We start from the raw sequence: 12,724 nt of genomic DNA, 5'->3' as shown, positions 1-12,724 counted from the left end.
TTGTATGTTCTTTCATTCAGCAGATAATTAGTAAGTTGTATGGCACTGCTTAATTTTGATGTCTTCTTGTTACTAGTTTCTTTAATTTCCTTTCTATTAAATTTTCTTTAGATCTAAAACTGATAGGAATATTATAACATTGAATTTTATTGCAGAGGGTAAGAATTTTTTTTACTTGAAATTCATTTTCACAAAGTACAGTGTAACTATCAAGTATAGTAGAGTTTTGGGTTGATGCAATAGAATATTAGCAGCTATATTATGTGAAACTGTTGAAATTACATATTTCACAAATCATCCATAGCAATTGTGAATAATATATCGAAAGCAGAAAATCTTGATGATGTATTTTGGAGACTTTCCTTGAGTTAGCCTAAAGATCATATTTTTAAGGAGCCTTTGAAGATTCAAAAATAAGAATTGCCAAGGATGAGTAATAATCTTAATCAGCATTTTGAGAAATAACCAACACTTGTTAAACAATCTTATCATTTATTGGGTTCCTTCTGTGTGTTCCTGGCACTTGCACATTCTCTCATTAAAGCTTTCTAATAATCTCTAGAAGTGTTAGCCACCTAGAGAGAGTAAGATACTTGGAGATAGAGCTTTTTGTTGTGGGTCTGTTGTATTCCATTGTATACATTTCTGAGAAAAACCTGTATTCTGCATAATCATCCACAAAAAAATAATGGGGTTTGTGGGAAACAGTAGAATTGAGAGCAATTTGATTACCCGAAATTAGTAACAGTTTAAAAAGGATGCAATAAACTTCTTTGAAAAGGTCCTAGGGGGGCTGGAGAGATGGCTCAGCAGTTAAGAGCATTGCCTGCTCTTCCAAAGGTCCTGAGTTCAATTCCCGGCAACCACATGGTGGCTCACAACCATCTGTAATGAGATGTGGTGCCCTCTTCTGGCCTGCAGATGCACACACAGACAGAATATTGTATACATAATAAATAAATATTTAAAAAAAAAAAAGAAAGAAAAGGTCCTAAATTCCTGACAACCTACAGTAAGTATAAGACCTTTTTAAGGTAGCATAAACTCCAGAGTGTTGGGATTAAAGATATCACCACGCTTGATAAAATTTCCTTCTTTTAAAAGAAACACATGCTGGGTAATGGTAGCACACGCCTTTAATCCCAGCACTCGGGAAGCAGAGGCAGGTGGATCTCTGTGAGGTTTGAGGCCAGCCTGGTCTACAAAGCTAGTTTCAGGAGAGTCAGGGCTATTGAGCAGAGAAATCCTGTCTCAAGAAACAAACAAAAAACAACATATAAAGGTTCCAATTTCGGGCTGGAGAGATGGCTCAGAGGTTAAGAGCACTGACTGCTCTGCCTGAGGTCCTGAGTTCAATTCCCAGCAACCACATGGTGGCTCACAACCATCTATAATGAGATCTGGTGCCCTCTTCCGGGGTGCAGGTATGCATGTAGGCAGAACACTGTATACATAATAAATAAATTAAAAAAGGTTCCAATTTCTCCTCATTCTTGCCACAACTTTGTTTCCCTATCTTTATTACAACCATCCTGAGGGATGTGTGATATGCAATTGTGCTTTTAATGTGCATTTAGAGAAGTATCTCTTTAGATCTTTTGCTCATCTTTCAGCTGGATTGACTGTTGAATTGGATAAATATTTGTTCTAAATACAAGTTCATAATCTGATCATTTATCATTTTCTTTCTCCATTTAGATGGTTACCCCTTTGTCTTTAGGGTATCATTTGAACTCCGATTATTACATTTATTTATAAAATGTGTGTGTGTGTGTGTGTGTGTGTGTGTGTGTGTTGTCATAGTGCTCAGTGTGGAGGTCAAAGAACAACTTGTTGGGAGTCTGTTCTACCATGTGGGTTCCGGGCAGGGATTGAATTTAGATTGTCAATCTTGGTGGCAAGAGCCTTTGGCCTGCTCAGACATCTTGTTGACCCTTTAATTTTTTTATCTTTGGTACTGGAGATTGAGTTTAGTGCCTGCCTGTTCACATAGAATGCTTGCATTCTCCCATTGTGCTACACCCCAAGCCTTCAAAGTTTGTAATTTTAGTTAAATCTGGTTTGTCTGTTTCTTTTTTGCTTTTGCTATTAGAAGAATTCATTGCCAAATCCTTGACCATAAGATTTGCCTTTTATGCTTTAAATCCGTTAAGATGAGGCAAAATAATGTATTCACACCAAATTTTCTGTTTCAAGATGTCTTTGGATTTTGTCAGGTTGATTATTAAAATTTCTTGGTCTTGATCTTAACATATACTCCATCTGTAATTTGTTGAAAGCCTTTGATGTTTTTCATTAAATTTGGTGTTAGGTTTTGACCATATCTCATCACAAAGCTTTTATTTTTTTATTACCCTATATTGATGTGTGCCACATTGCTCTGATGATCTATCTGTTCATGTTTTTCTTGCTCTTTCATATTACTGTCTGCAAGTATGCTGATTGTTTCTTGTGTCAGACAATTCTGCTGTTGAACCATGTTAGTGGATTCTTAATTTCACTTGTACTTTTGTCTTTGCCCACTCCTCCACCCAACTATTAGCTTTTACTAATTACCTACTGATTGCTCTATTTTTTATGTTTATTTATTTATTATTTATACAATATTCTGTCTGCATGTATTCCTGCAGGCCAGAAGAGGGAACCAGACCTCATTACAGATGGTTGTGAGCCACCATGTGGTTGTCGGGAATTGAACTCAGGACCTTTGGAAGAGCAGGCAATGTTCTTAACCGCTGAGCCATCTCTCCAGCCCTGTGCTGTATTGTTTTACATGATGTTTTGGCTCATAAAATTCCCCACGGTCTGATCCCTGATCCAATGGAATTCTCATTTTTCAGGGATAATCTTTTGTGCTGGTTCTTAAGGTTCTATTTTGACCCAAGTTGGTTGGTTGTAGCTCCATTTCCCTTGTTCTCTTTGGTAAACTGCTAGTTGGGTATTTTAATTTGTTGACTTTTATGGAACTACCAATATCTTAATCGAAATATAACCAATTTACTATAAGAGAACTTGAGAGATTTCTGTTCTTATTTTTCGCCCCCACCCCCGGTGGAACCTTTATACCACTTCAGAACTGAAGCAATAGACTGTAGCTGGCTTCTGTCATAGTTAAAGTGCTTACTTACCCTGAGCAGAGTGCTTCATGGAGTCAACATTCACTCTCTGACTCAGCCTGTCTCCTGCCTTGGAACCTTGACCCTATGGATGAATTGTGGTGAATTCTTGGTTTGCTGCCCTTTAAGTAGAACTTCTGTCCCACAAGTGGGACCTGGGTGGAACAATGGAGCCCAGACCTGATAGTCTTTCCTGCAGTAGAACCTCTTGCTGGATTGATGAGAAATCTAGCTAGCTGCTTTCTTCTCCCAGGGAGATACCATTAACTAGAAGGGGAGAGCCCATTGTTTTTTGGTGCGTTCCTCTAGAATGAAAAGTGCAGTGGTTTAAATGAGATAATGGTAGATTTTTCTTGCTCAAAAGTTTTGTAGTTTGTTATATGTTCTTAAGACAATTTCCAGAGACTTAATTTTTTCCCCACCTGGTGTTGGTGCTTTTACTGAGGAAACTGCTCACCAGAGCTCCTGATAGCACCATTCTTGAAGTCATTTTATTTGTCAAATTACAATAACCTGAAAAGTTGGCTTTGAAAATGCCTAGAATGGGTACTAACATCTACTGAAGCTTTCAGTATCATAATTGTATATGTAGGACTTGACAGACCTCACTGTGGAGAAGGCCTGAGTAAAGAGAATTTGGCTAATTATCAAGCATTTCTAAGTTGTACATTTCTGTTGCCATAAGGACTTTCAAGTGCAGGGTGCATGTCCATTTTGACTTTGAGGAAGTTATCCTTAGGATAGAGCCATAGCTAGATAGAAGTGATTTAGTTACAAGATTTATGTGGCGGGCTCTAAATAGTGTTGAAAATAGAATGTGAATATTTAGTTGACATGGAGTAACATACCAAAAATTGAACATTCAAATTGAACATTCTCATTTACATTTTCTGAATTGTAAAGTTGTCTAGACCAGACATCACACTTGGAACCTCATTCTTAATGTTTGGAATCAAATTCAGAATGATGAGTTCATGTACTGATAATTATAGGAGTATTGGGAGCCAGGACAGTGAGATCTTTTACCTATCTATGTAGATATCTGTCTATCTGTTTTTTTGAGACAGAGTTTCTCTGTAGCTTTGGAGCCTGTCCTGGAACTAGCTCTTGTAGACCAGGCTGGCCTCGAACTCACAGAGATCCATCTGCCTCTGTCTTCCAAGTGCTGGGATTAAAGGCGTGTGCCACCACAGCTGGGCTCCAGGGATATCTTTTGTTTTTGAGGAAAGGTTAAATTTAAAAATTGCTTAGAGGGGGCAGTGAGATGACTCAGCAGATAAAGGTTCCTGCCTCCAAACCTGACAACTCAAGTTCAATCCCTAGGACCTACGTATTGGAAGGTGAGACTTGAGTTTTAGTAAATTGACCCGAGGTTTGTTTGGAATTTCTTTTTTCTTTCCTTGTCATTTTTTTTTTTGTTTGTGATACCTTTTGTTTTTATTTTTCAAGATTTCTATGTGTATCACTGGCTGTCCTGGAACTTAATCCACAGACCAGGCTAGCCTCAAACTCAGAGATATGCTTGACTCTGCCTCTCAGTGCTGGGATTAAAGGCAGTGTGCCAACACTGCCAAGCAATTTAAAAATTTTTAAAATAAGCCGGGCGGTGGTGGCGCACTCCTTTAATCCCAGCACTTGGAAGACAGAGGCAGGCGGATCTCTGTGAGTTCGAGGCCAGCCTGGTCCAAAAGCTACGAAGAAACCCTGTCTTGAAAACCAAAAAAAAAAAAAAAAAAATTAAGATTGCTTAGAGATGTTTGTATTTATGGCTATGGGCTTAATGTTAAATTATAAATGTACTGTCTTTAAAACTCCATAGCATGACCTTTCATGTGCCCATTGAATAATAATTTTTATTAATTTTTGTGTGTCTGTGTGGGTGCCATAGGTCAATGCTGGTTTATCTTTCTTAATTACTCTCTTTATTAAGTGTTTTAAAATTTTTAATTAAGAAATTTATGTCTGTTTTACTTGCCTTTATGTCTGTGTACCACATGCATGCCTGGTGCTTGAGAAAGCCAGAAGAGGTTATCTGATTGATCCCCTGGGAGTTACAGAGTATAATAAACTTCTTGTAGATTATAGGAATATAACCTGAGTTCTCTACAAGAATAGCCAGTGCTCTTAACTGCTGTTACCTATCCATCCCTTTTAAATTTCTTACAGCATGTGTGTGGAAGAGGACAGACTATAGAAATTGGCTCTTTCCTTTCACCCTGTGGATCTCAGGGATCAAACTCAGGTTGTCAGGCTTGGTGGCAAGCACCAGTACTAACTAAACTGGAACTCAAAGATTGAGCTACAGTAGCTGGCCAGTAAACTCCAGGGATCCTACTATCTCTATTTCCCAATGCTGAGATTGCAAACATGTGCTGCTTTGTCTGGCTCTTTATGGGGGTGCTGAGAATTAAACTCAGGTCCTCATGCTTCTGTAGCAGGTATTTTATGCACTGAACTATCTCCCCAGCTTATTTTTTAAAAAACTTATTTTAAAAATAAGTCAGTTTTTATGAATATAACTAGTTATGTTTTAGAATATTTAACACGAGGAAATAATTTATTGAAAAGTTCAATTTTAGGAATCATCTCTTTATCATTAAAAATTTTTGATTGATAGATTTCTGTAATTTTGCCCCTTAGTAATCTATGTGGTGCTTTTGTCTGGGATGATTTTCTCATCACTTTTGCCCAATAGCTTTGGTTTGACTATAGATTAGGAATATATACGTAAGGAAGGAGGTATGTCTTGCCTGTGCCTATGTGTATAGTAGGCAAGAGAGATGGCTTGGTGGTTTACTGATCTTGCAGCAGAGGTCTCTGGTTCAGTTCCCAGGACCCACGTGGCAGATCACAACTGTCTGTAGCTCCAGTTCCAGGAGATTAGAGCCCCCTGGGTTTGGATCCCAGAACTCGTGGTGGCTGGCAATCTTTTTTCCCCCCTCTCTCTTATAAAGGAAAACATTTAGTTGGGGTGGCTTACAGTTCAGGGATTCAGTCCATTATCATCATGGCAGGATGCAGGCACGCGAGATGCTAGAGAGGTAGCTTAGAGTACATCTTTCAGGCAGCAGGAAGCGGTGTGTTTTACTGGCCAGTATCTTGTATCTTGAACATATATAAGAGCTCAGAGTCTGCCCCCACAGTGATATACTTCCTCCAACAAAGCCACACCTCCTAATAGTATTTATGGGAGGGTGGCTGGCAATCTTAGCTCCAGTTCCATGGTATCTGTCTCCCTCTTCTGGTCACTACTTTCACAGGCAAAATAGTCTTACATATGAAATATTGAAGTATTTTTCTACCAGAGACCTATAACCAGTCACCATTTCATTTTCCTCATTAACCCATCGATAAAAGGTACACTTTGTTTTTCTTTTTTACTTTAGGAAGACATAATGTAGAGGCAGATACAAATTAGATTTGGTTCTGAATAGGTTTAATAAACTGCAACTCTTATTTTTGACTATGGGAAAAGGGGAAAGTAATACTTACCTTCTGTAGTACACAGACAGAAACAAATGAGTTGTATAAAGTCCTTGAAGGCCTCTTGCACTTTATAGTTATGATGCTGAAGCGCAGGAGCTCCAAGTATGTTTTGTATACCATGCTGTATAAGAAGAAGTTTTGTAATGTGACAGTCTCTCACAAAGAGTCAGTGGGTTGGGTGATATTTCAATTTTAGGGTTTATTTTAATTTTAGTGGGAGTTGTGAAAATTAGATCCAAATACATTTCACATTAGATTTAATCACAAGAGATTTTTGTTTTTAAAGCGCGTAGGCCTGATTACATCTGATGAGGAACCTGGACATAAGAGCCATTAAAAACACCTCTTCAGGTGCTTTTACTCTGCAGGCCAAAAGAAACTCAGTAGTCTAATATGGACTTAAAGTTTTGGTAGTATTCTGTGCACTTTTGTTAGTTTGTGAAGAGTGCTTGTTACTAAATGGTTGGGACTTGTTGCCTTGAATAGGGCTCCAAAGTGCTTTTGATAAATACCTTATCAAAAGTGGAAACTTTAATATTACTTAATGAATTCAGTTGTATTAGGGTAGTATGCTATACAGTTTTACTATGACGAGGCTTGGTTTGGAATGAGAATAGGAAATACAATAGAGCTTGGATTTCTCACAATTATAGAATCTGAAATCCAAGATCTAGATGTTGATTTGCTTGTTTCTTTGTGTGTGTGTGTGTGTGTGTGTGTGTGTGTGTACGAACTAATTGCTATCTTTGTTAGATAAGTAGTCTCTCTTAAAAAGTTTACAAGTCAGTTTGTGGTTTTTGTCCTGATTTACATGCTTTTGCAGTATACTTAAGGGATTAGCCCGCTAGTTGAGGACAGTTTACCATTCCATGATTTAACCGAGTGGCAACTAACTTTTTGATAACTGTCTTTGGAGTCAGTTCCAGGAGAAAATTGAAATACTGCTTGATAAAGCTAGACTTACATGATTTTGTGGAATAATAGCTATGGAACCATTAAGTTGAATGTAGTAATGAAGCTTTAGGGTTTTTTTTTTACTTTTTACCCGTCATTTTATATAGTCATGCTCTCTTGACCTGATTCACTCATGATACTAAACTTTTTAAGTTTTTTAGTTCATGATAGTTATATCTAAAGTAAAATGTTCTCTTTCCTTTTACTTGTAGGTTATGCAATGGTCTCTGCAAGATGTTTTATTCTTGAATTGGGGCTTTTTAAGACTGACAAATGCTGGTACTTCATCTTCTATAAGTGGACTATAATTTCTTTTCGTAAGACAACTACATAAGCAGACAAAATTGCAAAGATCTGCCCTGTGTCGAGTATGACAGCCACGACTCGTGGCTCTCCAGTTGGAGGGAATGACAACCAGGGCCAAGCTCCTGATGGACAGTCTCAGCCCCCCCTCCAACAGAATCAGGTAAGACATTATAAAGACACATTGGAGTATCTCCCGTGTGCTGAGTGTGGAAACATGATAGAAATGATTGTGAAGCAACCATAAAATGAATGTTTTGTTTAAGAAAAGTAAATACAGGTCTTCAGCTGTAACAAAAAAACTCTAGTGCTTTACATTGTCCGTCTTCAATAAAACTAAAGATTTAAGCCCTGTGTGTCGATTCTGGGAGAATTGTATTATTCATTCAGTGTAGCCTATGGGACCAAGTAAATCATAACTCTTATTTTTTTGTATGCCATATACATAAAATCATAAATTATCAATTTACAATAAGATTTTTAAAAGAATATAGAATGAAGTCTTATTACTGGTGTTCAGATTTTACCTTTGTGCCATACCAGCTTTATGACTAGATAAATTACATAATTTCTAAACCTTAGTTTCTTCATTTGTATGATAGGGATAACAGTAATGGAACTTCATGGCATTGTTTGAGGATCAAGGGAAATGTTCGTAAAGATCTCTTAGTATAGATACTGGTGTCAGTTTCTTGCTTTGTCCCAATGCTCTTAAAGTAATATTTTTATACTTTATATTCGACTTAGGTAAAGTTTCCGGTTCTCCTGATTCCTGTTCCCCCATTGGAAGATTTTTACTAGTATAATTTACTGATTGTATAAAAAAAAAAAAAAACAATAACAACAACAGCAAAAAAAAATGTGTAGGTCCATCTGTTTTTCTTCTTTTTCTTTTGGGGGGGGGGTGTCAGTTTTGTCCACTTCATCTAAAGCGCCAACTTTATTTAGATGTAGTTGTTATAATACTGTTTGTGCCCTTGGGTACTGAGATGGAACTCAGGTTCCTGCATATGCTTCTCACCCCAGACCCTGCGATATCCTTTTCACTATTTTTTTTTTTTAAGTATATTGGGGGCTTGTGGCAGTGTGTCATTATTCATCTCTGATACTGCTGATTTGTATTCTCTATCCTGATTAATCTTTCTAGGGGCTTACCAATTTCATTAATGCCTCCCCAAATATTTTGGGGGACTTAGATATCCCCCAAAACATGCCACATGTTCTTACTGTTCTTTACTTTCTTTGGATTTGATTTTCTTGTTTTCATATTCTGAAATTTATCTCAGCCCTTTCTAATCTATATAGTTTTATACATTTGTGATATTGCAGCCCCTGTAGTACTGTGATGGGTAAACTGGTTGAGGTTGTGTAAACATGAGTAATAGGCATGCTGTTTACAGAGATACACATTTTTGTGGAGTTTGTATGGGTAAGTTTTAAAGCAAAAGTGTTGTTATTGTAGAGTACTTATATATGTGATTTGGGGCTAGGTTTTTACTATTCAGCTGTTAGAGGTTAAATATTATATCATTAGTCTTATAGAAGAGATCTCTCTGTCTCTCTGTCTCCCCTTCCTCTGCCACTTGAGAGAAAATGAGCAAACCAGGTCCTCCCTTTCAAATGTGCCAACTTTCTTAATTCATTTCCTTTTCTAGTTCCTATTTTTGAGACATAAAATGGTAATACATATGGTCACAAAACTTGACAAAGTAAAGTCTTTCCTGTCCCATAAATTTTGAAGGTCAGTATTCAAGTTTCTTTAAATATAGTCAAAGGATTGTTGGATACCAATAATAACTATTTTTAAACCAGGAACTAGTAGTTTATCTTTCTCCCTCTTTTCTTCTTTATTATCTGTGTTGTATGTGGGTTCTCACCTCTTTTTGCAATTTTCATGGCTTTGCAGGGCCTTCAGTGAAAAGAAATCTTGTTTGTTAACAGTATATTTATTTTGAAACAGGATTTCTCACTATGTATCTGGCTGTCCTGGAACTCCCATGTAAACCAGACTGGCCTTAAACTCAAAGATCTTCCTGTCTTTGCCTCCCAAGTGCTGGGATTAAAAGCGTATGTTATGGAGCTAGAGAGATGAGATGCTGCTCTTTCAGAGGTCCTGAGTTCAGTTCCTAGCAACTACATAGTGGCTCACAATCATTTATAATGAGGTCTCTTTTTTTCTTCTGGTGTACAGGCATACATGCAGGCAGGAAACTGTATTTATAATAAACAAAATCTTTTTAAAGACATATTAATTTTATTTTAAAATATACTTGGTTTTGTAGAGGTCTTAGGATTGTGATAGTAGTATTTCATGTCTGTTAGGTATTAATATATATTTTTCATCTATTGACGATAACTCATCTTTTTTTTTTTTCAAACTCGTTTGTTTATTCCTTCATTCAACTAGCATCTCTCTCCTCGAGGGTCTTTGTTCAACAGAAAAGGAAGGGCCCTCGGATAACTCTCATCTTTAAAACAAAAGAATAAAAGTAAATTACATTCTTACCTATACAACCACTCTTTACCTATAGAATTTCTCCTTGTTTTTTATTGCTATTTTTTGGTTTGATTTGGTTGGTTTTGGTTTTGTAGCACTGGCTGTCCTGGAACTCACATTGTAAACCAGATTGGCTTTGAACTCACAGAGAAATGCCTTCCTTTATCTCTCAACTGCTGGGATTAAAAGTGTGTGCCACCACCATCCAGGCTATTCTATCTATGTTATTTAATGATAGGATTTTATTTATTTCACAAAATCTGATACTGTTGGACCATAAAGAAGCAACCAAAGATTTAATCAGTGTCCGATTAGGGCTTAGGGTTTTTGTTGTTGTTTTGTTTTCTTTTCATTATTTTTAATTATATGTGTGTATGTGCATCTATGTGTGGGAATATGCACTAAGTACAGGTACCTACCGAGGTAGTGTCATATCTCCCTGGAACTGGTGATTGTAAGCTGCCTGGTATGGGTGCTGAGAATTGAACCCACTGCTCTTAACTGCTGAGGCATCCCTCCAGCCCAGGACTCAGTTTCTGGATAGCTTTACACATACTGAAATAAAGAGAAAATTTAAAAAAATTAGTAACTGGAGGTAGTCATTTTTGTGCCACGTGTGTTCTTGGTGTTTAGCTTGAGTCATCAGGCTCAGTGACAAGCACTTTACTAAGCTATCTTGCTGGCCCATAAAGGAAATTTCTTAATCAAATTTTTAGCTTTAAAAATCTGTGTATATAGATTTTAAGGCTCCAAGTATGTCATAAAAACCAGTGACAAATGGGATGAACATTCCTCAAATATGCAGTATTTGTGAAGGTTCTAGAATGTAATTTGACAATGTATGCTAATAGTTTTTAAACAAATTGTCTATATTGTACATTTCTAGTGTCCTGTCTTAAAGAAAAATGTGCTTTCTATAAGATTTATACATGGAAAGCTCATTAATTTTAATTTATGTAATGCTGAGAATTTTGACTACTTAGATATTGAATGGAAAGGGAACAGATACAGCCCTAATTTTGAAAATGAAAAGGACAGATAACAGTCCTAATTTTATTGAAAATTTACAGATCCATGAATCGTTTTTCTTTACATTAAAACAATCACAAGGAGGTAATTAAAATGTCCTTGTTGGTGTTTTATTTGTTGGTGTGGTATTATAGATGTTTAAAATTGGTTTTTGTTCGTATTTTTTTTTTGTGAGCTTGTAAACACAGGACAAAGTGTTTTGGTTGTTTAAAACAGGTTTCTAAAGTTATAGACTTTAATTTAGCTATTTATATGGGGCTTCTGGCACTTGAATTCTTCTGGTGACTTGGTGTGGTAACTGTAGTGTTTTCCATGTTAAATGTAAAAACTCATCATTAAGTTGCTTACTTTGTCTTATAGTTCAGCACAAACTTTGAAAGGAGAACATATTAAATCATAAGCTTTCAGTGATCTCTTTGTAAAATTTTATGCTACTGACATTTTAAAAAATATTACTAATCTATTAGTGTTTGGACTAGTGTGCGTGTGTTATAGGAACTTAATATCTGGAATGTTTAATTTTTAATCAAGACTTCATCGCCTGATTCTTCCAATGAGAATTCCCCGGCAACTCCTCCTGATGAGCAAGGTCAAGGTGATGCCCCTCCACAGATTGAAGATGAGGAACCTGCATTTCCACATACTGACTTGGCAAAGTTAGATGATATGATCAACAGGTCAGTTGGTTTTGTTTCTGGTGTATATAATACATAAGAAAGCCAGGTTTCCCAGCATTCTATTTGATAGGTAACACAAAGACAGTGGAAGAGGAATCTGCTGCCTTAATTTTCCCATCATAATCACTACCAAGTACTTTATAACCCATGGTTCTTGGTGGATATAATGAAAAAGAGTGAGAAATTTTTTAGGTTAACAATATGCACCTACTCAGAGCCATATTTGTTTGATTCCAAAGTAGAACTGTTTGTGGTTTTTTTGTTTGTTGTTTGTTTTGTTTTATTTTTGGTTTTTGAAGACAGGATTCCTCTTTTAACAGTCTTGACTGTCCTGGAACTCGCTCTGTAGACCAGGCTGGCCTTGAGCTCACAGAGATCCACCTGCCTCTGCTTCCCAGTGCTGGGATTAAGGGCGTGTGCCACCACCATCTGACCAATGATGAAGCAGGTTTTCAATTGGCATATTCCTAAGTTTGATAACAAACCAGATTATAAGGAGTTTCTCAGGTCATGCCCTTCATGCTGACTCAAGAGAATGATACTTTTAAGATGTTCTTCGGGGTAAGGAAAGAATGTAAAGAAACAGAAGTGCATGTCAAAAAACCCTCTCTGAGGGTAGTCCTCATTGGGTAGTGAGGGGTAGGGCCCCTCAGAAAGAGTAA

General features: G+C 36.9%; 1 protein-coding gene across 6 annotated transcripts in view; it reads left to right on the top strand.

Moving 5' to 3' along the window:
* Positions 1-12,724, top strand: part of Usp9x (ubiquitin specific peptidase 9 X-linked) — a 134,031-nt gene that overhangs the window by 43,485 nt on the left and 77,822 nt on the right. For all 6 annotated transcript variants that reach the window (XM_050160766.1, XM_050160765.1, XM_050160769.1 and 3 more), the window contains 2 exons: positions 7,769-8,022; positions 11,917-12,062. In XM_050160766.1, coding sequence (XP_050016723.1) covers positions 7,927-8,022; positions 11,917-12,062 — 242 coding nt within the window. In that variant the 5' untranslated portion in view covers positions 7,769-7,926. The remainder of the gene's footprint in view (positions 1-7,768; positions 8,023-11,916; positions 12,063-12,724) is intronic.

This window comes from Alexandromys fortis, unplaced genomic scaffold, assembly GCF_014885135.2.
Source record: "Alexandromys fortis isolate MF-2015 unplaced genomic scaffold, M_Fortis_MF-2015_v1.1 scaffold_83, whole genome shotgun sequence".
NCBI lineage: Eukaryota > Metazoa > Chordata > Mammalia > Rodentia > Cricetidae > Alexandromys > Alexandromys fortis.
Note: the sequence above shows the minus strand (reverse complement) of the source record. Positions and strands in the feature narration are given on the sequence as shown.